The 25531-nt window shown below is 44.3% G+C and overlaps 1 protein-coding gene across 1 annotated transcript; it reads right to left on the reverse strand.

The window, feature by feature from the left end:
• Positions 1–1269: 1269 nt before the first annotated feature.
• Positions 1270–19969, reverse strand: LOC148373018 (beta-2 adrenergic receptor). Its single transcript, XM_088328136.1, has 2 exons — positions 19899–19969; positions 1270–4582 (listed from the first exon to the last, which is right to left on the reverse strand). Exon 2 carries the CDS (start codon positions 4546–4548, stop codon positions 3514–3516), a length of 1035 nt encoding a protein of 344 aa, XP_088184262.1. The 5' UTR covers positions 4549–4582; positions 19899–19969; the 3' UTR covers positions 1270–3513.
• Between the last annotated feature and the right edge of the window lie 5562 nt (positions 19970–25531).

Genomic DNA, 25531 nt, shown 5'->3' on the forward strand with positions numbered 1-25531 from the left:
TTTAAAAAAAGTCTCGTTGTGTTTATTTTTTCGGAGCTGTTACTTTTTTCTTTTTGTTCTCCGAGAGCCAAGAAGTCTGCGGGCTCGAGAGCGTTCTCCATCCGGGCCCCGGTGTTGTGGAACGCCCTGCCTCTGGAGATAAGATCTGCAACCTCAACGGAAGTTTTTAAATTGAGGCTTAAGACACACTTCTATTCCAAAGCATATGATTGATGCCCACCTCGTATTCTGTTTTGTCCTGTCTTTTTCTGAGGCCTGCCTGGCTGATACGAAGGAGAAGGATGATCTGGGATGGGTCAACGGACCGGGGTCTGACCTGCAGCATGTCAACCCCTGCATTTACCAGCTGGCGTCGTCGTTGATGTCATGCTCTTTCCGGACATTTTCAACATCTTACCTAGTGTTTACTATTCTGTGTACAGTAATGCTAATTGTAATTCACCCTGGTCAATCCTGGAAGGGGGATTACCACATGTGAGGTCCTTTCTCAAGGTTTCTCTTTTCTCCTCACACTGAGGTTTTTGAGTTTTTCCTTGCCCGGATGCTGGTTTGCTGGTTTAAGATCAGGTAATTGTGTAATTTTGTAACTGTAATCCTGTGCAGTCCTTTGAGACATTTTTGTGATTAAGGGCTATATAAATAAATTTGACTTGACTTGACTTGACATTTACTTTTTTCCTACGTTTCTTTCTTTTCTTTTTTCTGGCTTTTTTCCTTCTTTTTTTCTCTTCCTTTTGTTTCTTTTTTTCCTCAGCTTTTCACTACTTTTTTATTTTGGTATTTTTTTCTTTTTTGTTCTATTCCCCCCTTCCTTTAAGTCATTAAGTGCATAATTTTACATAATATTTGGTCATTTAGGGATGAAAGAAGCAAAAACAACCTGAAGATCTGTTTAGGACCCGAAAGAGCCGGTTCTCTTTAGTGAGCCGAGCCGAAGAAGCCGGTTCTCGAAAAACTCTACTGACTTTACTTTTCAACTTCGTTCGACATTGACTTCAAAATGTACCGCATTTAGAACACAACGTCAGGGGAACCCGTGTATTTTTACCTTCATGCACTGTAACTTTGACTTGAGTTGCTTCTTAATTAATCATTTTGAGCCCTGATTTTTGTGCGCGGGCTAGATTTTCTTGTGCGCTGAGAATGTGCGAGCCGCGCGCAGCTTATAGGGAACACTGCTCTTTATTCTCCTGAATATTTTTTACTTGCCTAAAAAAATGTGTGAAGAATGAATGCAAAAAGCTGGTGTTTATCACACTTTTTATTGAGTTCAGACAAAGAGCCATTTCACAGACTTGCAACACATCTTCACAGAGAAAAACACAAATCCATCACCCACCTCACTTTCACCATTTAATGTTCCTATTGAAACCAAAAAACAAGTTCAGTCAATCCATCTTTTCCTGGAATGACCTTGACCCAAGAGTGGCATTATCACCATCAGGGTTGGGTAGGGTTACTTTAACTGGATTACTTTCAATGACTTTTGGATTACTCCAATACCAAATATGCTAATAAAAGACAAAAGAAACTAAATATGAATAAAACGATGACTCACAACACGTGGTAAGCTTTCTCTCCTGGCTTTGATCTATTTGATCTCCGGCAAAACGAACATAAAACGCGACAGAAACAAAATGAAAATAAATCCAAACAGCTTGCCAACATCATTTTTGCCGTTCCATGTATTCCGCTACTCCCCAAGCCTGCACAAAATTTAGTCATTTAATTCATAATTAGTTTATTTTGTCTTTTATCAGCATATTTGGTATTGGAGTCATCCAAAAGTCATTGAAAGTAATCACGTTAAAGTAACCCTACCCAACCCTGCTTACCATACAAAGGTTTCAGGTTACAAAGTACCTGAACGGGAAACATTTGCCTCACGTTACAAAGGCGTTTCAGGATACAAAGTGATTCCCTTGGTCTGTCATTGAAAGTAATCCAGTTAAAGTAAACCTACCCAACCCTGATCACGATTGGGTTAAGTTAAGGTTATGGCAGGGGTGGTAAACCTGGTTGTTGGGAGCCAAAGTCCTGCCTGTTTTCCCAGTTTCCTTGTATAGCTCATCTGCAGATTGTTACCAAGCTCTGTAGAAGTCTGGTTCCTGTTCCCTGAATCAGCGGTATGGACAAAGGAGACCTGGAAAACAGACAGGACGATGGTTCCCCTACCCTTGGGTTAGGGGATAGGGTGAGGAGTTTAGGGTCGTAGTTTGGTTTTGGAAAAAATGGTGTAAGAGGAGTTTGCCCCTTCCACTCGGTTGGTGGGATACAAGTTTGCTTAACCTTTGAAGGATTTGGTAAATGTTTGGGTAAAGAATTGGTAAGCAATGTTCCCTGTAATTTTCCTTACGGGTCTGAGCGTTCAAACAAAGTCGGTGAGCAACGCTTGAAACAACAGTGAGCGACGGCAATCCCAAGTGTGGCAACTAAGTCATTATCAAACATGTCCAAAACTTGACATCACGTTACATTTTGCTGAGTTTCCGGCAATGCAAAATGATTTTTCTCTTTTGAATGAGTTGACTCATGTACGGCCTACAAACGTCGTTTGTTCTTACAATTCTTTCACAAGATATCCATTTCTTTTTTTTCCTGATATATTTTGTCGCATAATATTAACATTTTTGGGGGCTTATTTAGTCGGTTGTAAGATACAGAACTGTAATCACATTTTTTAGTGGAAGTACAATGTTGGCAACAAGATTCACTTGATATCATTGGAAATGATTTGAATGCAACACAAACTTTTTCTTCTTTTTCTCATTTTTTTCTATTTTTTTTAAATTCCTTTAGAAAAATGTCATTGTGTTTATGTTTTCCTAGCTGTTACTTTTTTCTTTGTATTCTCTACTAACTTTTTTCCTTTGTTTCTTTCTTGCCTTTTTTCTGGCTTTTTTTCTAAATTTTTCCTTCTTTTTCTCTCTTCCTTTTGTTTCTTTTTTTTCTCAGCTTTTCACTACTTTTTCATTTTGGTATTTGTTTCTTTTTTGTTCTATTCCCCCTTCCTTTAAGTCATTTTGTGCATCATTTTACATAATATTTGGTCATTTAGGGATGAAAGAAGCAAAAACAACCTGAAGATCTGTTTAGGACCCGAAAGAGCCGGTTCCTTTTTGTGAGCCGAGCCGAAGAAGCCGGTTCCCGACAAACTCTGCTAACTTTACTCAACTTTGTTCTGCTTCGACCTTGACTTCAAAATACCGTATTTAGAACACAACGTCAGGGGAACCCCTGTATTTTTACCTTCATGCACTGTAACTTTGACTTAATTGGCTTCTTAATTAGCAATTTTCAGCCCTGATTTTTGTGAGCTGGCTAGATTTTCTTGTGCGCGGAAAAGCTCTGGGTAGTAGTGAACATTCATCACCACTTTAAACTTAGCTTGTGAACAGTGTCCCAACCAAAATAGCTCAAGTCCCAGCAGAATCCCTATTTAAGCAGTGTTTCAAGACATTATATCTAGCAATCCACATGACAGACGTGCACTTTAGAAAGAAAACAAAAGAGTTAAGTCTGTCTGCAGCTCTTGTCGGCGTTTCGAAGAAGCAACTTCTGTGCACACAACCGAAACTTATGGTCTCGCACGCTGTAGATAATCACATTACAGCAACTATTTGTCGCCAAAATCCAGAAGGCAAAGAAGGAGAAGTTGCACCACTCGTTGCCCAAAACGTTGCCCATGACAAAGACGGCAATGGGTGTGAAGGACGCAGTAAAAGCCACAGTCAGTGTTCCGATGGTTTTGGCTGCCTTGATGTCAGAGAAGGTGGGCTTGCTGGCTTTCTGGCACTCGGCTTCAGCCAGGTGCTTCCTGCGCTTGGAATGCTGGCGAATGCTGGACAAGGAGATGATGTTGATGGCCACCGTGCCTCCCAGCAGGGTGAAATCGAAGGCTGGGAAGAGTAGCAGGATGTTCCAAGCCTGAGACGGGAACTCGCCGATGCTTCCCAGGGCGTAGTTGCACATGCGGCTGCAGGTGTTGTACTCCAAGACGATCTCGCGGCTGAACACCAAGGGCAGCAAGGCGAAGAAAAAGCTCCCCAGCCAGGAGAGCACGATGAGAACCGTAGTCCGTTTGCGCGTGATCACTGAGTCTTTATGCAGAGGGCGTAACACCGCGATGCTGCGTTCGATCGTCATCAGGAAGATGGTGGTAATGGACACCAGGGTGCATCCTGCGAAGACGGGGCCGATGATGGTGCAAGGATGCAACTTCACTGAACTGGAATTGTTGGCCATCCACTCAGGCATGGAATCAGTGGCCATGAGGTAGAGTTCGGCGTAGACGGACAAAGGCACCACAAATACACCCACGGCCAGGTCGGCGGCGGCCAACGAGGCTTTCAGGTAGCCCTGCGGCGTCCGGAAGTGCTTGGTGCCCAACACCACTGCCAGGGTCAGCAGATTTCCGAAAAGGATGACCAGGATCAGCAGCACCATGAAGACCACCATGAGGATTTTGTTGGTAAGAGTGCAGCAGCATACAGTGCATGGCGCTTCCTCTGCACTCTCCTCCATACTCTGTGGACTTGTGTCAATCATTGTGAAAATCCAGGTCAGTTGCTTAGATTAGCACCTGAAATAAATGAAAGATTGTGATTAATAATCATAATGATAATAAAAACTTATGAATTGGGGGTTCAGGTTAAGCCCATAGCGAAAGGAGCCATGGATGATTTTTGTAAGATAGTAAAGGGTTTTCAACATTTGACCATAAAGGATTTTATACGATTGACTACAATAGAATAGAATAGAATAGACCTTTATTGTCATTGTTACAAAATCGGTTAACATATTGTGACAACGTAATTGGGCATGACACTCCAGGTTCACACATTCACAGTGAGGTAAAAAAGCCAAGAAGATAAAGGAACAGAGAAGATAAGGTTGTTAAACAAGGAGGATAAGGTTATAGTTATAATTTACACAATATTTACACAAGAAATGTCGGCATGTAGGATGTTACATACAGTTTGGTATCGTCATACAGTTGGTATTGCAAGGGTTTGTGCATTATGCATTTGGTGCATACAAGTTACATTTATTCCGTTTGATTTAATAAAGATAATTACTGACTGTGCTTCAATTCATTGTACAATAAAAGGTGTCAGGGCAGGCTGAGTGAAATGCATAAGTGGCAGATGTTTTGTCTAGGACGAGCCGCACTTCTAATAACAGGATGCGCGGGTCTGCTGACGCAGAACGACCAGACGTCGGGGCGCTGTTGTGTGAGATTGAGATTGAGCAGAAAACAACTGCCTTGGCGCGCCTATGGGAAGAGCCGACACGCCATATGCTGGCAGAAGACAACCAATAAGAGAAAGCTAAAGTTAGCTGCAGATGACACATAGCCAATAGGGGAATAGTAGGATGTCTTTGCTTTGTTTGTTGAAATGTATAAGTCATCCGGGGCAACTTGGATCGGGGTCGTCTCCTGTTGGATACACTTGGATCTGCTGTTAGGAATAAACCCGCCCCCGTGTGGAATTGCTGGCTTCCTGGTCCTTTCTCTCTCAAAACGAGTGCGCATAATTGTTGGATGAAAGTAGGTCATGTTTGGTTAATGGAGTCTGATAACTAATTCGAACAATTTGGTAAACGGTACATTTTTTATAGTTTAAATCCCAACAATAGCCAAAGCAGAGAGGAATGCTTTTGATTTATGACTACGAAGCACCCTGCATTACTAAAACTCTGCGACACAATCAAACAAAGAGGCGCCGCCATGTGGCACAGTGCCGTTATACGGAATTTTATACGCACAGCACAAAAATATGTAAATACAGCAGGCTGAAAAAGCGATTTGAGGGATCGTAATCGGTATAAGAAATGTAAAAACAAAATGAAAACATTAGGGATTACGATAAGAGGTTATGGTTTCAGTTTAGAGTTGTTCTTAAAGGATTAAGATGGATGGTTGTGGTGGGGGGCCAGGATTAAGAAGAATGTCGCTTTCAGTCAGTATTACAGGTTTGGATTCGAAAGAAAGACGGCAAGAGTTCTGCGGCATCTACTTTTCCTTTTTGCGTGACTCATACGAACTTGGAGAAGAAGAGTATAATAACACTCAGCAAAGGTTTTCCATTGCACGTCCGTACCCACTTTTGACAACCTTTACAAAACACCTTCCCATTATGGAGGTTAGCAAACAATGAGATGACCCAATTAGCGGCAGATCCAGACAGACTTTCATGTTACCAACAAAACAGCCTTGGACAGTTGTGGTCACTGAAGACACCCTCAACTCAATGCACTCTCTTCACGGTCCTCAGCCTTGAATTTAACATCAAAAATCAATTGTGATGAGAACATGAAAACTTTCAATGTCAAAACAAGCCATGGATAACTTTCGGCGACCGAATTGAAACAGACATTTATCTATTGACCCTTCTGTGAAAAACAAGCCTAATAGTCTTTTTTTCAAGAGAAACTCCACAAGGTTGTTTTTTATTTGAGGTGGTTGTTGAAAAAGATGAATGGAAAAACAAAATCTGTCACGGTTGCCAGGGCGCCCAATTGGCCCCGCCTGTTGACGGATTGGCTCCTTGTCAGTATTCAAACTCACTCCTGTCAGTTCCCTTTTGGGTCGGTCCTTCTGCGGATCTCTGTTTTTACACGGCAAGCCCCTTCGCTCCTGTTTTACTCCCGTTACGATCTGTTTTGATCTCAACCACGTCTGTTCTCCCATCACAAATTACGACCTGTTTTGATCTTGACCACGTCTGTTCTCCCGTCCCGAATAACGATCCATTTTTTATCTCGACCACGTCAACTCTCCTCTCCAGGCTTTCGACTTGTTTCCGATTCCGATCACGTTTTGGCTCTTCTATCCCGGCTACTGACCCGTTTTTTCTGTTCCCGACACCACATCGCTCGCCACAGAAGTCTCACTTCCACGTTCAGGGCCACCTGCGACCAGCGATCACCGGATCGTGTGTACAATCTTTTCCCTTCTTCCCAATAAAACTAAGAGAAACGTTACGCGAGTGGGTCCTGTCTCCGTTCTGGTCTTGACAAAATCATTGTATACTGCCTCCATTTTGGCTTTTTATTGCTGGCCCCTTGTCCTTCACGTTCACAAAAAGATACATTTTAAAATAATAAAATTGGGGTTGCACACTCTGTTTTTCATGACTTAAACCAAAAACGGGTTGTTGTTTTTAAAATGTACTATGCTGAATTGTCCACACTAACATTTGTAAACTGTCAAGAACAGAACGGAATCAAGACCAAATTGCGTAACGTTTACCACAAGTTTTATTGAAAGAAAGAGGAAGGGCTGTGCCCACGATCCGATGTTTGCTGGACGCGGGAAGCAAGTCACTCTCGCACTCGGATTGTGATCCGAACACGGAAGTGGATCTTCCGTAGCGACCGATGGCGGTGTCAGGGACGGAAAAACGGGTCGGTAGCCGGGACAGGAGAGCAAAAACGTGGTCGGGGTCAGAAACAGGTCGTAAGCCAGGACGGGAGAGCAGACGTGGTCGGGATCAAAAAACAGGTCGTAGTCAGAGACAGACAGACGCCTTATCATCCGATGTGCCTTATAGTGAAAATACGGTAAATTGCCATTGTGGATAAGTTATATGGACTAAGCAGATTGGATTTGCCCGGAAACACAGATTATAGCTGTCAGGACCAGAACGGAGACAGGACCCACTTCCATTGTGTAGTTTTATTGGAAGAAAGGGAAAGGGTGTCGCCCGCGATCTGGTGATCGCTGGACGCGGGAAGCAGGTCGCTCTTCCGTGGCGAGCGATAGTGGTGTTGGGAACGGAAAAACGGGTCAGTAGCCGGGACAGGAGAGCAAAAACGTGGTCGGGATCGGAAACAAGTCGAAAGCTAGAAGAGGAGAGTAGACGCGGTCGAGATCAAAAACGGTTCGTTATTGCGGACAGGAGAACAGACGTGGTCTAGATCAAAACAGATCGTAACAGGAGAAAAACAGGAGCAAAAAACAGGAGAGGCGAAAAAGGACTTGCGGTGTAAAAACAGAAATTTGAAGGCGGACCGGCAAAAGGGGACTGACAGGACCGAGTTTAAATACTGACAAGGAGTCGTAAGCCAGGAAAGGAGAGTAGACGTGGTCATGGACATAAAGAGGTTAAAAGCCGGGACGGGAGAGTAGACGGGGTCAGGATCAAAAACGGGTCGAAGCTGGGAGGCAGACGGGAGCAAAGAACAGGACAGGTGGGAGGCAGGGTCGAAAAGGGCTTGCCTAGTGTTAATTGAGGTTCGCAGATGGACTGACAAAAGGGGTCGGACAGGAGTGGGTTCGAATAGGGACAGGGAGCCAATCAGAGTCCCAGGCAGTCGGCGCCAAGGGACCGGACACAGGTGACTCAGTAATCATCAGGCTTGGGTGGGGTTACTTTAACTGGATTACTTTCAATGACTTTTGGATGACTCCAATACCAAATACGCTAATAAAAGACAAAAGAAACTAAATATGAATAAAATGATGACTCACAACACGTGGTAAGCTTTCTCTCCTGGCTTTGATCACTTCGATCTCCGGCAAAACTAACATAAAATGCGGCAGAATATTCCAATTTAGCCGATTTTCTATCTGCAATGATTTCGTTACGTCATGTGACTGTGTGAGTAAATAAGCTCTTTCGGCTCGTGCGAGCCAAGAGCTATTGGGACGGACGGACGGAGGGACGGACGATGACATCATAATCTAAGCAGACAGCTCTAGTAGTAAACACGAGCCAGCTGGCTGTGTTGCATTTAATCTGCACAGACATAAAGAAAAGAGACGCTCTGGCATTTGACACACCAGGCCATGAGGTCCACATGTGTAATCTGCTGATGTCTGAAGTTTCCACACTTTCAGTTTTACCGTTTGACGATTAAATGTAAATGGTCTGCACTGAAAGACCTCCCAAAGCGCTTTACAATGTGTTTCACACTTACCCATTCACACACACACACACACCAATAGCAGCAACGGTCGTGGTCTACCTGCTTATCGGGGGGATTAGGGATTCAGTGTCTTGCCCGAGGACACTTCGACTTATAACTCATAGGAGCCGGGAATCGAACCTGCGACCTATTGATCCCAAGACGAGCGCTTCACCTTCTGAGCTACAGAACAGTACAGAGATCCCTCGGTTTTTGCTGTTAATGGCAGGGTTGGGTAGGGTTACTTTAACTTGATTACTTTCAATGACTTTTGGATTACTCCAATACCATATATGCTAATAAAAGACAAAAGAAACTAAATATGAATAAAATGACTCAATTTTGTGCAGGCTTGGGGAGTAACAGAATACATGGAATGGCAAAAATGATGTTTGGATTGATTTTCATTTTGTTTCTGTCGCATTTGATGTTCGTTTTGCCGGAGATCGAAGAGATCAAAGCCGGGAGAGAAAGCTTACCACGTGTTGTGAGTCATCATTTGATTCGTATTTAGTTTCTTTTGTCTTTTATTCGCATATTTGGTATTGGAGTAGTCCAAAAGTCATTGAAAGTAATCAAGTTACAGTAACCCTACCCAACCATGATTTACACACACACACTCACACACCAATAGCAGTGACCGTCGTGGCCTACCTGCTTATCGGGGGCATTAGGGATTCAGTTTCTTGCCCAAGGACACTTCGACATGTAACACAGAGAAGCCAGGAATTGAACCTGTGACCAATTGATCCCAAGACAAGCGCTTCACCTTCTGAGCTACAGAACAGTACAGAGATCCCTCGGTTTTTGCTGGTAATGGCAGGGTTGGGTAGGGTTACTTTAACTTGATTACTTTCAATGACTTTTGGATTACTCCAATACCAAATATGCGAATAAAAGACAAAAGAAACTAAATATGAATAAAATGACTCAATTTTGTGCAGGCTTGGGGAGTAACGGTTTGGATTTATTTTCATTTTGTTTCTGTCGCATTTGATGTTCGTTTTGCCGGAGATCGAAGAGATCAAAGCCAGGAGAGAAAGCTTACCACGTGTTGTGAGTCATCATTTGATTCATATTTAGTTTCTTTTGTCTTTTATTCGCATATTTGGTATTGGAGTAATCCAAAAGTCATTGAAAGTAATCAAGTTACAGTAACCCTACCCAACCATGATTTACACACACACACTCACACACCAATAGCAGCGACCATCGTGGCCTACCTGCTTATCGGGGGCATTAGGGATTCAGTGTCTTGCCCAAGGACACTTCGACATATAACACAGAGGAGCAAGGAATTGAACCTGCGACCTATTGATCCCAAGACGAGCGCTTCACCTCCCGAGCTACAGAATAGGACAGGGATCCCTCGGTTTTCGCTGTTAATGGAGACCGCGACAAAACATACCCCGAAATGACATCATTACTGACTGAGAGTATACGGCCGTAGCAAAATAACAATGAAAGATCTACAAATAATAACACACGACACATACAGTGGCTTGTGAATCGATTTGCCCCCTTGAATTTTGTGACCTTTTGCCACATTTCAGACTTTAAACATCAAGATATAAAACTGTAATTTCTTGTGACGCATCAACTTTTAAACTTTTTTTAACTATTAAAAAAAGAAAAAGTGGGTGTGCAAAATTATTTAGTATTATCAGGCCATTAATATATTTGATGAGTAATTTTATAAGTAATTTGAATTTGTTTATCCCCAATATGAAACTGAATTGGTAGTAGTAGGTGTACTTAGGTCTTAAATGAGCCTAAATTGACTGTTTAACGGTTGTAGTTTGACTAGTCTATTATTGCGGATAGTGTTTTGACTGAACCAGAAATGATTTTCAACTATATCAGTTGAATACTTACAAAATATGTTGGTCTTGGTTGTCATTTTTCTCAACTCTCCGGTTGTCAGTCCGTCAGCGAACCTCTGTTGTTACAAGGCAAGCATTTTGACCCTGACTCCTGCCTGTCCTGTTTTGCATGCGTTTTTCCACCTCTCTGTTCCTGATCTATCCGTTTGTCTCTGGCTACAGCCCATTTTTGATCCCGACCACGTTTTTGCTCTCCTGTCCCGGCTATCGACCTGTTTTTTTTCCGTCCCTGACACCGCCATCTCCCGCTACGGAAAATCGCCTCCCGTATTAGGATCAAGATCCGATTTTGTGAGCGGCTTGCTTCCCGCGTCCAGTGAGCACCGGATTGCGGGCGCTGCCCGTCCTCTACCTTTCAATAAAACTTGTGGTTAACGTTACGCAATTGGCTCCTGATTCCGTTCTGGTCGTCTCATCTCATCTCATTAGCTACACCGTTTATCCTCAGTAGGGTCGCGGGGGTGCTGGAGCCCATCCCAGCAATCATCAGGCAGTGGGCAGGGGACACCCTGAACTGGTTGCCAGCCAATCGCAGGGCACACGGGGACAGACAACTCACTCGCTCAGTCACACCTAGGGACAATTTGGACCGGCCAATTCACCTGAAATGCATGTTTTTGGAATGTGGGAGGAAACCGGAGTGCCCAGAGGAAACCCACGCAAGCACGGGGAGAACATACAAACTCCGCACAGGAAGTCTGGAGCTGGATTTGAACCCACGCAGGAGTTTCCCAAGACATGAACTGTGCCGCACATGCGCTAACCACTGCGCCGCCGTGCTGCCCCCGTTCTGGTCGTGACAATAATAATTCATGATAATAAATTTATTTCTGTTTCTGTTTCTCTCTCTCTTTTCAGAGGAAGCATCCAGGCGTTCTTCTGAAGAGCACTTTTAGTCCATCTGAAACTGGGGAAGATGACCTGGCAGGCGGTTCTCCCACAGAAGCTACTCAACCCCCTTTTGAAGCAAGCAAGGATCACGTCAGGGTTCAATGTGTCACAGGAACGTGTAAACAAGTCGGTATTTGTTTTTGTGGTCCAGGATGTGTAGTTTAAACCTTAAAGTAATCCAAAAGTAACTCGTTCCATTACTTTTTTAAAGTAATTGAAAAAGTTACACTACAATTAGATTTTAAGGTAAATTGTAACTGTAATGGATTACATTTTTGAAGTAATTTACCCAACGCTGATTATCCCTCAATAAAGGGATTTGCAATCATTGATAGGCAATTAGCTGAGCTTGACAGGTATGCATTGATAACCTTCGACTTATATACAGTTGATGTTCCGAAGTGTTGGAACTGTCACGGTTGCCATGGCGCCCAATTGGCCCGGCCCGTGTGTCACGATTGCCATGGCGCCCAATTGGCCCCGCCTGTGTGTTGCCAGCTGCAGCTTGTTGACAGGTTGGCTCCCTGTCTGTGTTTAAACTCTGTCCTGTCAGTCCCCTTTTGTCGGTCCAGCTGCGAATCTCCATTTTTACACGGCAAGCCCTTTTTTGCCAGTCCTGTGTTTTGCCTTCTGTTTTCCCCCCGCCACGATCCGTTTGATCTCGACCACATCTGCTCTCCCGTCCTGAATTACGACCTGCTTTGATCTCGAACCCAACTGTTCTCCCGTCCCGAATAACGACCCGTTTTTGATCTCGACCTCATCTACTATCCTCTCCTGGCTTTCGACTTGTTTGCAATCCCGACCACATTTTTGCTCTTCTATCCCGGCTACTGACCCGTTTTTTCCGTTCCCAACACCGCCATCGCTCGCCACAGAAGTCCCACTTCCGCGTTCAGAGCGACCTGCTTCCCGTATCCAGCAATCCCCGAATCGTGGGCGCAACCCCATCACTTTTTTCTAATAAAACTTGTTAGAAACTTTACGCGAGTGGGTCGTGTTTCCGTACTGGTCCTGATAGACAGGTATGCATTGATAACCTTCGACTTATATACAGTTGATGTTCCGAAGTGTTCGAACTGTCAGCTTGTTGACAGGTTGGCTCCCTGTCTGTATTTGAACTCTGTCCTGTCAGTCCCCTTTTGTCGGTCCGTCTGCGAATCTCCATTTTTACACGGCAAGCCCTTTTTTACCTGTCCCGTTTTTTGCTCCTGTTTGTCTCCCGTTACGATCGGTTTTGATCTCAACCACGTCTGCTCCCCTGTCCTGAATTACGAACTGTTTGATCTCGACCTCATCTACTCTCCTCTCCTGGCTTTCGACTTGTTTCCGATCCCGACCACGTTTTTGCTCTTCTATCCCGGCTACTGACCGTTTTTTCCGTTCCCATTGCTCGCCACAGAAGTCCCACTTCCGCGTACAGAGCGACCTACTTCCCGCATCCAGCAATCCCCGGATCGTGGGCGCAACCCCTTCCCTTTCTTGTGAGAAACTTTACGCGAGTGGGTCCTGTTTCCGTTCTGGTCCTGACAGACAGGTATGCATAGATAACATTCGACTTATATACAGTTGATGTTCTGAAGTGTTAACGGTTGCCATGGCGCCCAATTGGCCCGGCCCGTGTGTCACGGTTGCCATGGCGCCCAATTGGCCCCGCCCGTGTGGTGCCAGTTTCTTCTATCCCGGCTACTGACCCGTGTTTTTCCGTTACCGACACCGCCATCGCTCGCCACGGAAGTCCCATCCAGCAATCCCCGGATCGTGGGCGCAACCCCGTCCCTTTTTTCTAATAAAACTTGTGAGAAACTTTACGCGAGTGGGTCCTGTTTCCGTTCTGGTCATGACAGACAGGTATGCATAGATAACATTCGACTTATATACAGTTGATGTTCCGAAGTGTTACCGGTTGCCATGGCGCCCAATTGGCCCGGCCCGTGTGTCACGGTTGCCATGGCGCCCAATTGGCCCCGCCCGTGTGGTGCCAGTTTCTTATATCCCGGCTACTGACCCGTGTTTTTCCGATACCGACACCGCCATCGCTCGCCACGGAAGTCCCATCCAGCAATCCCCGGATCATGGGCGCAACCCCCTCCCTTTCTTCTAATAAAACTTGTGAGAAACTTTACGCGAGTGGGTCCTGTTTCCGTTCTGGTCATGACAGACAGGTATGCATAGATAACATTCGACTTATATACAGTTGATGTCCCGAAGTGTTAACGGTTGCCATGGCGCCCAATTGGCCCCGCCCGTGTGGTGCCAGTTCCTTCTATCCCGGCTACTGACCCGTGTTTTTTCGTTACCGACACCGCCATCGCTCGCTACGGAAGTCCCATCCAGCAATCCCCGGATTGTGGGCGCAACCCCGTCCCCTTTTTCTAATAAAACTTGTGAGAAACTTTACGCGAGTAGGTCCTGTTTCCGTTCTGGTCCTGACAAGAACTATCCTACAATCCGACCCCCACCTCCATAGATACTGTCATTGCTTATCTCTCAGTCTGGCCTTCATTTCCTCCAGCCAGCGAGGATACGCACACAAACCCGTCCAGTCCCCTGCATCCATGTAGCTGCTCATGCAGAAAGCTCGCTCATATCCAGCTAATGTTCTTCCCCCGAGTGTCAGTGTAAACAGATGACAAAGTTGTTTATTTACACGCATGGATCCGTTTAACGGTCGATGCCAAAAGTCAACAAACCCTTGTTCGAATGTACGGAACCAATCGAATGCGAGCCTTAAATTTCACAATCATCTCATCTCATTAGCCGTACCGCTTATCCTCATTAGGGTCGCGGGGGGACTGGAGCCCTTTCCAGCCATCTCCGGGCAGTGGGCAGGGGACACCCTGAACTGGTTGCCAGCCAATCGCAGGGCACACAGGGACAGACAACTCATTCGCTCATTCACACCTAGGGACAATTTGGACCGGCCAATGCACCTGAAATGCATGTCTTTGGAATGTGGGACGAAACCGGAGTGCCCGGAGGAAACCCACGCAAGCACGGGGAGAACATACAAACTCCGCACAGGAAGTCTGGAGCTGGATTTGAACCCACGACAGGTTCCCATGACATGAACTGTGCCGCACAAGCGCTAACCACTGCGCCGCCGTGCTGCCTGAATGTTGCAAAATGCATCAAATACAATAATTAGCATAAATTGAATTGAATCAACTTTATTGTCATTGATGTCAATGTTGTGAACATTGTATGCAGTGAGGTTAGTGTCCAATGTTCCCTGTAATTTTCCTTACGGGTCTGAGCGTTCACACAAAGTCGGTGAGCAACGCTTGAAACAACAGTGAGCCACCATAATCCCAAGTGTGGCAACTAAGTCATTATCCAACATGTCCAAAACTTGACATCAAGAGTTTCCGGCAATGCAAAATTATTTTTCTCTTTTGAATGAATTGACTCATGTACGGCCTACAAACGTCGTTTGTTCTTACAATTCTTTCACAAGATATCCATTTCTTTTTATTTCCTGATATATTTTGTCGCATAGTATTAACATTTTTGGGGGCTTATTTAGTCGGTTGTAAGATACACAACTGTACATTTTGACCCTGACTCCCGCCTGTCACGTTTTTGCGCCCGTTTTTCCTGTCAATCCCCCGTCTGCGAACCTCTGTTTATTCGAGGCAAGCCTTTTTTCACCCTGACTCTCACCTGTCCTGTTTTTGCTCCCGTTTGTCTCTGGCTACGACCTGTTTTGATCCCAACCACGTCTGCTCTCCTGTCCTGACTTACAACCCATTTTTAATCCCGACTACGTCTACTCTCCTGTTCTGGCTTACAACTCGTTTCCGACCCCCACATTTTTTTTGTGGAAGTACAATGTTGGCAACAAGGTTCACTTGATATAATTGGAAATTATTTGAATGCAACACAAACTTTTTCTTCTTTTTTTCCGTGTTTTTTTTCTACTTTTTTTTTAATTCCTTTAAAAAAAATCTCATTGTGTTTATTTTTTCTGAGCTGTTACTTTTATCTTTTTGTTCTCTATTTACTTTTTTCACACATTTCTTTCTTTTCTTTTTTTCTGGCTTTTTTCTAAATATTTCCTTCTTTTTTTCTCTTTCTTTTGTTTATTTTTATTTTTCAGCTTTTCACTTTTTCATTTTGGTATTTTTTTCTTTTTTCCTCTATTCCCCCTTCCTTTAAGTCATTTTGTGCATCATTTTACATAATATTTGGTCATGTCGGGATTAAAGATGCAAAAACAACCTGAAGAGCCGTTTAGGACCCGAAAGAGCCGGTTCCTTTTAGTGAGTCGAGCCGAAGAAGCCAGTTCTCGACAAACTCTACTAACTTTACACAACTTCGTTCTACTTCGACTCGACTTCAAAATACCGCATTTAGGACACAACGTCAGGGGAAGCAGTGTATTTCTACCTTCATGCACTGTAACTTTGACTCAAGTGGCTTCTTAATTAGTAATTTTGAGCCCTGATTTTTGTGCGCTGGCTAGATTTTCTTGTGCGCTGAGAATGTGCGAGCAGCTTAGAGAGAACACTGTTAGTGTCATGAACCAGAAAGGACCAGGACCCAAACGCATGACGTTCTCACACAAGCCTTTTATTTTACGGAAAATGGGGAGTCATGCACGTTAGGCAGCAGTCTGGCGTGGAATGATAGGAAGCCAGAGGCAGACGAGATCGATACCAATTTGTCAAAGACCAGAAACGGACACAGGACCCAATAGCGCTTGTTTTCTCAGTTTTTATTGAAAAAAGAGGGAGAGTAGGGCTTGCTTCCACGATCCGATGGCTGACGGACAAAAGGAGCGAGCGATGCGGAAGTGGCACTTCCGTGTCTGGCGAGGAGGATTGGAGACAGGCGGGAATAGCAAGTCGTTGGCCGGGACTGGAGATCAAAGGCGATGTCGAGTTCGTAAGCGAGGTCGGTAGCAGAAAGCAGGCAGGTAACGGGGCAAAACAAGTCAGGTAAGAGGCAGGCAGAACGGGGCGTAATCAGGTCCGGAAACAGGTCAGCAACAAAGATCAGGCAGAAAAAAAGCAAAAACGGAGTCGGACGAAAAGGCTAACTGAGCTGAAGGCAACAGTTCGCATAACGATCTGACATCCTCTTGGAAGCCGGGGGTTTGAAAAGAGAGTGACAGCCAATCAGCTGTCCGGGCTGTTGGCGCCAATTAAGCCGCCGCAGCTGTGCTCAATCGGCAATCATGACACGATTGCCCGAGTAGATATCGGACAGATGGGATCGATACCGGACAGGACGGGACAGACAGGATTGATAATGAAGGATATCGAAAATAAACAGGACAAACCAGATGAGAACAAAAACTGGAGAGAATAATAAACACGACAAAAAAAGACGGGAACGAAACTGGGAACCAATATTAAACAGGACAAAAAAAAACGGGAACAATATCAGACAGGGAATACCAACTGGAAACAGGACCGAGTCAAAACCAGCGTCTTGCGGGGCAGTGGTTCGTTGACAGACTGACAAAGGAAGAATGAGCGCACAGAGCTTAAATAGACGGAAAGCCAATCCGTCAATGAGCCGCAGCTGGCGCCACACGGGCGGGGCCAATTGGGCTCCATGGAAACCGTGACACTTTAAGAAGTCATTTAAAATGTATATAATAGAAGTAAATTATTGGCTTAGAAGGCTTTCACGTTTTTCCCTTTTAAAATTAATACAAGACACTACTGATATGAATCACTTTTACCTTGAAACGAGATTAGACACGGCACTCCAAGGGTAACTACGTAATATCGATTTTAAAGAGAACAATAACATATGTAGAGGAACTTAATTTAGGTACTTGAATGTGTTATGATTAGATGGTAATGATGATGGACCCATGTGGGGGATGCAGGAACTTCAGGAAGCTCAAAACAAGGGATTGTACTTAATAACAAACCAGTACCACAGTATCCTGTTTCATTTTCTATCCTGTCTGTCCTGTCCGGTATCGACCCCATCCATCCGATATCATCTCGGGCAATTGGTATCGATCTCGTCGGCCTCTGGCTTCCTATCATTTCACGCCAGACTTCTGCCTAACGTGCATGACTCCCCATTTCCCGTAAAATAAAAGGCTCGTGTGAGTAACGTCACGCGTTTGGGTCCTGATCCTGTTCTGGTTCATGACAAAACATGCATTTTCAAACACCTGTAATTGTGTTTTCACAAAATAAAAATTGATTGATTTTCGGAATTCCATAATTGCACTTTTGCTATAACAATGCACTATTTTTTATTGCACTATTACTATAACTTGGGCCAGTTTCTAAGTATTTTTTTTAAATAATCTAAATATTTTTGCCTATTTACTCTGACAGATGCTTATTATTTGCTTTTAAGTCTTTATTATATATTAACTCTAGAGTGCCATGGCTAATCTCTTTGCATACTATGTTTCACCTTGTTGATATAAATGATGATAAAGTGTCATGATTACTGATGTGACTCACCTATGCCCGCTCATTTGGTGCCAACCGCTGCGGGTTCTGATTGGCCCCGTGTCACTATTTGAACCCAGTCCTGTCAGTCCCCTGTTGTCAGTTTGTCTGCAAACCTCAGTGTATACTAGGCAAGCCTTTTTTTCGACCCTGACTCCCACCTGTCCTGTTTTTTGCTCCCGTTTGTCTCCGGCTACGACCTGTTTTGATCCTGACCACATCTGCTCTACAGTCCTGGCTTACGACCTTTTTTTGTCCTCGACTACGTCTACTGTCCCATTCTGGCTAACGACTCGTTTCCGACCTCGACCACGCCTTGCTCTCCCAGTCCCGGTTACCGACCAGTTTTTCCGTCCTTGACACCGCCATCGCTCGCTTGCTTCCCGCAGCGAACACCGGATCGTGGGCGCAGCCCTTCCTCTTTCCTTCAATCAAACTTGTGGTACAATACGCAAATGGGTCCTGTTTCTGTTCTGGTCCTGACAGCAACAGTTTTCTGTCACTATTTGAACCCAGTCCTGTCAATCCCCTGTTGTCAGTCCATCTGCGACCCTTTGTGTATACAAGGCAAGCCTTTTTCGACCCTGACTGCCACCTGTCCCGTTTTTGCTCCTGTTTGTCTTCGGCTAGACATGTTTTGATCCCGACCAAGTCTGCTCTACCGTCCTGGCTTACGACTCGTTTCTGACCACGCCTTGCTCTCCCAGTCCCGGTTACCGACTTGTTTTTCCGTCCCTGACACGCCCATCGCTTGCTACGGAAGATCCACTTCCGTGTTCGGATCACAATCCGAGTACGAGAGCGACTTGCTTCCCGCGCAGGGTTGGGTAGGGTTACTTTAACTTGATTACTTTCAATTACTTTTGGATGACTCCAATACCAAATATGCTAATAAAAGACAAAAGAAACTCAATATGAATAAAATGACTAAATTTTGTGCAGGCTTGGGGAGTAACGGAATACATGGAACGGCAAAAATGATGTTGGCAAGCTCTTTGGATTGATTTTCATTTTGTTTCTGTCGCATTTGATGTTCGTTTTGCCGGAGATCAAAGAGATCAAAGCCAGGAGAGAAAGCTTACCACGTGTTGTGAGTCATCATTTTCTTCATATTTAGCTTCTTTTGTCTTTTATTAGCATATTTGGTATTGGAGTAATCCAAAAGTAATTGAAAGTAATCAAGTTCAAGTAACCCTACCCAACCCTGTTCCCGCGTATAGTGAGCATCGGATCGTGGGCGCTGCCCTTCCTCTTTCTTTCAATAAAATTGTGAGAAAACGTTACGCGATTGGGTCTACCCTGTGTGCTGGTCGTGACATAAAGCCTATTCTATTGTCTCATCTCATCTCTCATCAGCTACACCGCTTATCCTCAGTAGGGTCGCGGGGTTGCTGGAGCCCATCCCAGCAATCATCGGGCAGTGGGCAGGGGACACCCTGAACTGGTTGCCAGCCAATCGCAGGGCACACGGGGACAGACAACTCATTCGCTCATTCACACCTAGGGACAATTTGGACCGGCCAATTGACTATTGTATTCTATAAAATTTAAATTTAAAACTATTGTTTTTTTTAAACTAACATATTAATTTCATACACAACATTTCAAGGACTGCAGTGGTCATATATTGCGTGATGTATATTTTTTAGATAAATGTTCCCCTGATCTTAATATGCAATTGAATAGATATACACTTATTCTAATAATTGAATAAATTTGCACCAAAAACCTCCTCCTGTTAAAAAAAGACCCGAAAAGACCTCATAAATAATGCTCCACTTACTTTGTGTGTCACTTTGAGCAATCCACTGCGAAACCTTCTCCTCTCGCCACTCATCTCTGCACCCATCTACTCATACACGGACCCCGTTTCACCCCAAATCCCCCCCGCCTTCCCGAAAAGAAAAAGACCCATCAGCTCACATCCATGGCAGCATCCTTCCAAGAGAACGAGGATGGAAATAGTAAGGCGCGATGCGGCGCTCGGCTTTATATGGGTCTCCTCCTGCTTCCTATTGGCTGACTGTGAGGATGATGAGGAGAGAGGCGCTCCCTCTCCCCTCTCCCCTCTCCAGCCCACCTCCGGTGAAGGTCCCATGTAGACTTTTTCCATGATGTTGACTCACACCGTCCGCAAGTCCATTAAGATACATTTATGGTAAGGATTCATCCAACTGCATTGAGATAATGAGTTGGATCTACTTGTGCAAATAAAGAGAAAGATAAAGAAGAAGAAAAAAACGAGAGGGCCGATCAGAAGTGTTCCATACGGTTATATCTTTACAATGGCTTTTTATGAGCTATATATAATAATTTGAAAAGCTGAAATGTTTTTGTCTATTTCTATTTCTGTCTTCCTCAGCCCTGAAAACGTATATTTTCTTCTTCTTCTACGCCCAAATTAACTGTCAGGACCAGAACGGAAACAGGACCCAATTGCGTTACGTATCTCAATACGTTACGTAAATGAAAAGCTCTTTTCCAAAACGCTATGAATCCATTTTGATTGTTTTGAGAAAAATGACAATCCAGACCAACATATTTTGCAAATATTCAATTGATATACCGTATTTTCCGCACTATAAGGCGCACCGGGTTATAGGGCGCACCCCGAAAAAATAGCTTTTGGTCCTATTTTTGACATACATAAGACGCACCGGATTATAAGGCGCTACAATGGGAACGTGGACAAAACAGTCAGATTGTGCAAACTTATTACCCCCTTAACATTCCCAAAGCTCGCAAAGAAGCAAATACGTGTCGAGAACACGTGCGGATGCGGTGTCCGTACGATGTCACTCAAATGCATCGTTCCATCATTCGGAAGGTTAAAGTCTTGGGATTCGAGAAATGCCAACCATTCCTTAGTTTCTATTTTCTTTTTCGCTCGCAACTTTACTGTGCATATGACAATAAACACTTGGAATTGAGTTTAATTTAAAAGTAGACACTCCATTCCATCCATTATCTGCACCGCTTATCACAGAAACATGGAGTTCAGTCTGAAACAAGATACAGGGACAATATAAAACCCGGAGTAGCTCACCGAAGTCGTTGTGTTCATAATAATGTGCAGCCAATGTCCTCTTATATCCGTGAGGGTAGTAAATCCAGGAGAATAAAATATTTACAAATACAGAATAGAAAAAAATGCTTTCTCTATGCCGTTTTTTCTTCTATGCTGAAAAACTAGCATCATCTTCACATACCAACCTTTTGACGTTAAAAAGTGGTGGATTGTATCACGCATTCTGTTTTAACTGTCGTGATTACCGATGTGAAACACCTGTGCCTGCTCCTTTGGCGCCAACTACCTCGGACTCTGATTGGCTCCCGATCAGTACTTGTACCCACTCCTGTCTGTCCCCTATTGTCTGTCCGTCTGCGGACCTCAGTTAACTCTAGGCAAGCCTTTTTCGACCCTGACTCCCACCTGTCCCATTTTTTGCTCCTGTCTGTCCCCCGGCTTCGACACGTTTTTGATCCTGACCACGTCTACTCTCCCGTCCCGGCTTTCGACCTCTTTTTGTGCCCGACCACGTCTATTCTCCTTTCCTGTTGCTAATTTACATCACAGCACCCCGAGGATACTGCTGGAAGTGTGAGATGAATAAAGTTTTTATCTATCTATCTATCTATCTATCTATCTATCTATCTATCTATCTATCTATCTATCTATCTATCCATCTAGACATCTATCTAGACAATTATCTAGACATCTATCTAGACATCTATCTAGACATCTAGACATCTATCTAGACATCTAGACATCAATCCATCTATCCCGACATCCAGACATCCAGACATCTATCTAGACATCTATCTATTTAGACATCTATCTAGACATCTATCTATTTAGACATCTATCTATATATTTAGACATCTATCTAGACATCTAGACATCTATCTAGACATCTAGACATCAATCTATCTATCCATACATCTAGACAGCTATCTATCTAGACATCTATCGATACAGACATCTATCTAGACATCTATCTATCTATTTAGACATCTATCTATCTATTTAGACAGCTACCTAGACATCTAGACATTTAGACGTCTAGACATCTATCTAGACATCTATCTATCTATTTAGGCATCCAGACTTCTATCTATCTATCTATCTATCTATCTATCTATCTATCTATCTATCTATCTATCTATCTATCTATCTATCTATCTATCTATCTATCCATCTATAAGTTGTGTAAAAATAGGACACACTTAAGCCCAGTTCAAAATACCAGTTGGGGCCCGTCACTGTATTTTTCCAATCAGTGGCAATTTAGTGTTCAAAATTTGCAAACCTTTGTCAAAAATGATGTCATCTGAGTGAGCCCGGTGGGATTTTAGGAGCGAAAGTTGAACCCGTTCGCTTCAGATGCATGACACAACACTTTAATCTGCATCCACTCACCCGTTTACTCGCTGGCTGTGTTGCCTCCGTGACTCCCGGATTAAGGATTACCCGGACGGCGTGCACAGGGAAACACGGGATTACGTGTTTTTTTTGGTTCTTGTGTGCGCGCCATCCACTGCGACCAACGTACCGTTAGGGGAAAAACTATATTACAAATGTAGCGTTTACCAAATTATTCGAATTAGTTATCTGACTCCATTAATCAAACACGAACTTTATTCTCCTAACAATGCATGCTCGTTTCTTAATTTTGGGGAAAAATATTGACAAGAGACTGGCATTTTCACACGGGGGCAGATTTATTTTCTTAAAGTATTTAGCTAAGTGAATTCCATCGAATTTAGCCGAATTATTGTCGAACTAGTCTAATTAGTCTTCGTCGAGCCTCCCATCTCTCGTCTCTCTTCTTCCGTCTTTTTCACACGGGCCAGGAAGACTCCACCTCGTCTGAACAGTGCGTCACGAAGCCTCCCCCTATGGGGCGGGTCTGGTGCCAGCTTCACCTCCTCCTCTGGCAGACTCCTCACGTTGCCTCCACCTAGTCGCCACCTCCTCGCCGAAAGGCGCCGCCATGTCTAAAGGACTCACAACAAGAAAGCTTATCAGAACACTTGTCTCCTTTTCCCGCGTCAACCCTTGTCCCCGTTCTTGTTTTTCTGTAAACATCATTCTTGTCTAGGCCACACTGACCACAAGCCTTCCCTGTGAAAAATCCCCACTGCATTCAGCAAATGTAATTTGTATTATATTAAATCCCTTATAGTCAAATAAATAAAATAAAAAATCCTTCAGTACCGAGCGGCGGATCAACCACAACGCCTGCAAGAACAGAATACTCACAATTGAGTTGGTCCTGTATCTTTCATATCATGCTTTGAATTCAATTTCGTTTCCTTTCACTCCGTATGCGTATAATTCTATATTTGGAGTTGCGGGCCAGGCCGCATCTATCAGGAGACCAGAACAGACCAGGAAACCCCAGAGCATTTGTTTCAGTTCTTTATTTAAGGAAGCGTTCAGGGCTTGCAGGAGCATGATGGCCGTCAGACGTCAGCAGCGGCGCCTGAAAGAAAGCTTCGGATCGAGTGGCCAATCGGAGTGCGGAAATCAGGCAGGTCGAGTTTACCTGGGCTGGAGAGGAGATCGAAGCGTGGGACAGAAACAGGTCGGATCGGAGGCAGGCAGAAACAGGTAAGCAGAGTTCTTAGACGAATGGGAAATCAGGAGAGTCACACAGAGTTGCAAATGTACACTCTGACGAGGAAACCTGGGAGCAGCGTGCTTAAGAACGAAGTGCCAGCCAATCAGAAGGCGCCCAAATGATTGCTCAAGGTGATCAGAGTTAGTAATCATGAAAATCACAAAGATCCCGGAGACTCATCAAATGTTCTAATTTATGAATAAATATACATGTAGACATCTACATGTTATATTTCTTTATGTTATGGGAAGCAGGTCGCTCTGAACGCGGAAGTGGGACTTCCATGGCGAGCGATGGCGGTGTCGGGAATGGAAAAACGGGTCAGTAGCCAGGACGGGAGAGCAAAAACGTGGTCGGGGTCGAAAACGAGTCGAAAGCCAGGAGAGGAGAATAGACGTGGTCAGGATAAAAAAACAGATGGAAGCAAAAAGGGTTTAAATAGAAGCTAAGCCAAACCGTCAACAAGCTGCAGCTGGCACCACACGGGCGGGGCCAATTGGGCGCCATGGCAACCGTGACAGTGTGTCCATATTGGTTGCCCCACGGCTCAGCGCCTGTACGTAGGCGTTAACCCCGGTAGACGAGAGGGTAGCCTCCCTCCGTCAACGGGTAGGGGGACTAGTCCTGACTGTTTTTTGTGCTTAAGCACCAAACAGCAGTTCGCAGTACCCACTCTTCTTGGACTCCTATGAGGGATGTGCTTGAGAACACCCCCGGCCCCTGGGGACACCCTCATTCTTCTGGCGGACCTCTGCTCTCACATGGGCAGTACAGTGAGACCAGGAGTGGCTTGATTGGGAGAAACTGCCCCCCTCTCCTAAACCCGAGTGCTGTTTCGTGATTGAACTTTCAAAGTTTGACTCCACACACAGAGACACACATACTTTTCCTGGTGGTTCTCACCAGTGGGATTTTGAATGTATTACAGCCCCTGACGCCAACCACAAAGCCTGGATGCTCCATGTTTCCTTACCTTACCTTTCTTAAGGGGCCCATGCTGTGTTCCTGCCCCCATGTGGTGCTTTGTTTGACCCAAAGGTAATGCAAGAAAAGATAACGCAACATGGTGTCTGTTATAAATAACCTGTTGACACCCTACAAAGTCATTCCTGACCATTTAAAATGAGTTGATTACGTTAAAACAGGGCTTATAGTTCAGCACTTTCAACCGCTCCGGGATACTCTCCTCCCCCCCTTTAACAACGCGAGTTCTTGTGTCCTTTGTTCTTTCGTGTCATTTGATTGTCCCATCCATGTAAATAAATTGTAATTGTTTAGAACGAAACCACGTTGCATTATTTATTTGTGTGCATGTATATTTTTTCTTTGGACTGATCAATCGTTTTCAATATCAGTATTTCTGTTGGATCGTCAGCCTCACCCAACAGATGACTCGGTAACCACCAATTTTTATTCTAAACCAAATGAATATAATTGTCACGGTTGCCATGGCACCCAATCGGCCTCGCCCGTGTGGCACCAGCTGCGGCTCGTTGACAGATTGGCTTCCCTTCTATTTAACCTCAGTGCTCTCACTCACCCTTGATCAGTCCGTCAACGAACCTCTGCCCCACAAGACGTGGGTTTTGAGTCCGTCCGGTTTCCTGCCTGCGTTTCCTGTTGTAAAAGCAGATCATATTTAGTTAATTGTGTATTTCTCTGTGTTCTATGTTACAAATAATCCTGATGAGCTTGACTTACATTGCAACTCGTTTTTATTATTTTGTATTTACTATTTTTCTATTTTTGAACCGAAAGACATATGTATGACGTCATTGGTAATTCCTGCGCA

This window comes from Urocampus carinirostris, chromosome 2, assembly GCF_059441175.1.
Source record: "Urocampus carinirostris isolate Australia breed hairy pipefish chromosome 2, RoL_Ucar_1.0, whole genome shotgun sequence".
Taxonomy (NCBI): Eukaryota; Metazoa; Chordata; class Actinopteri; order Syngnathiformes; family Syngnathidae; genus Urocampus; species Urocampus carinirostris.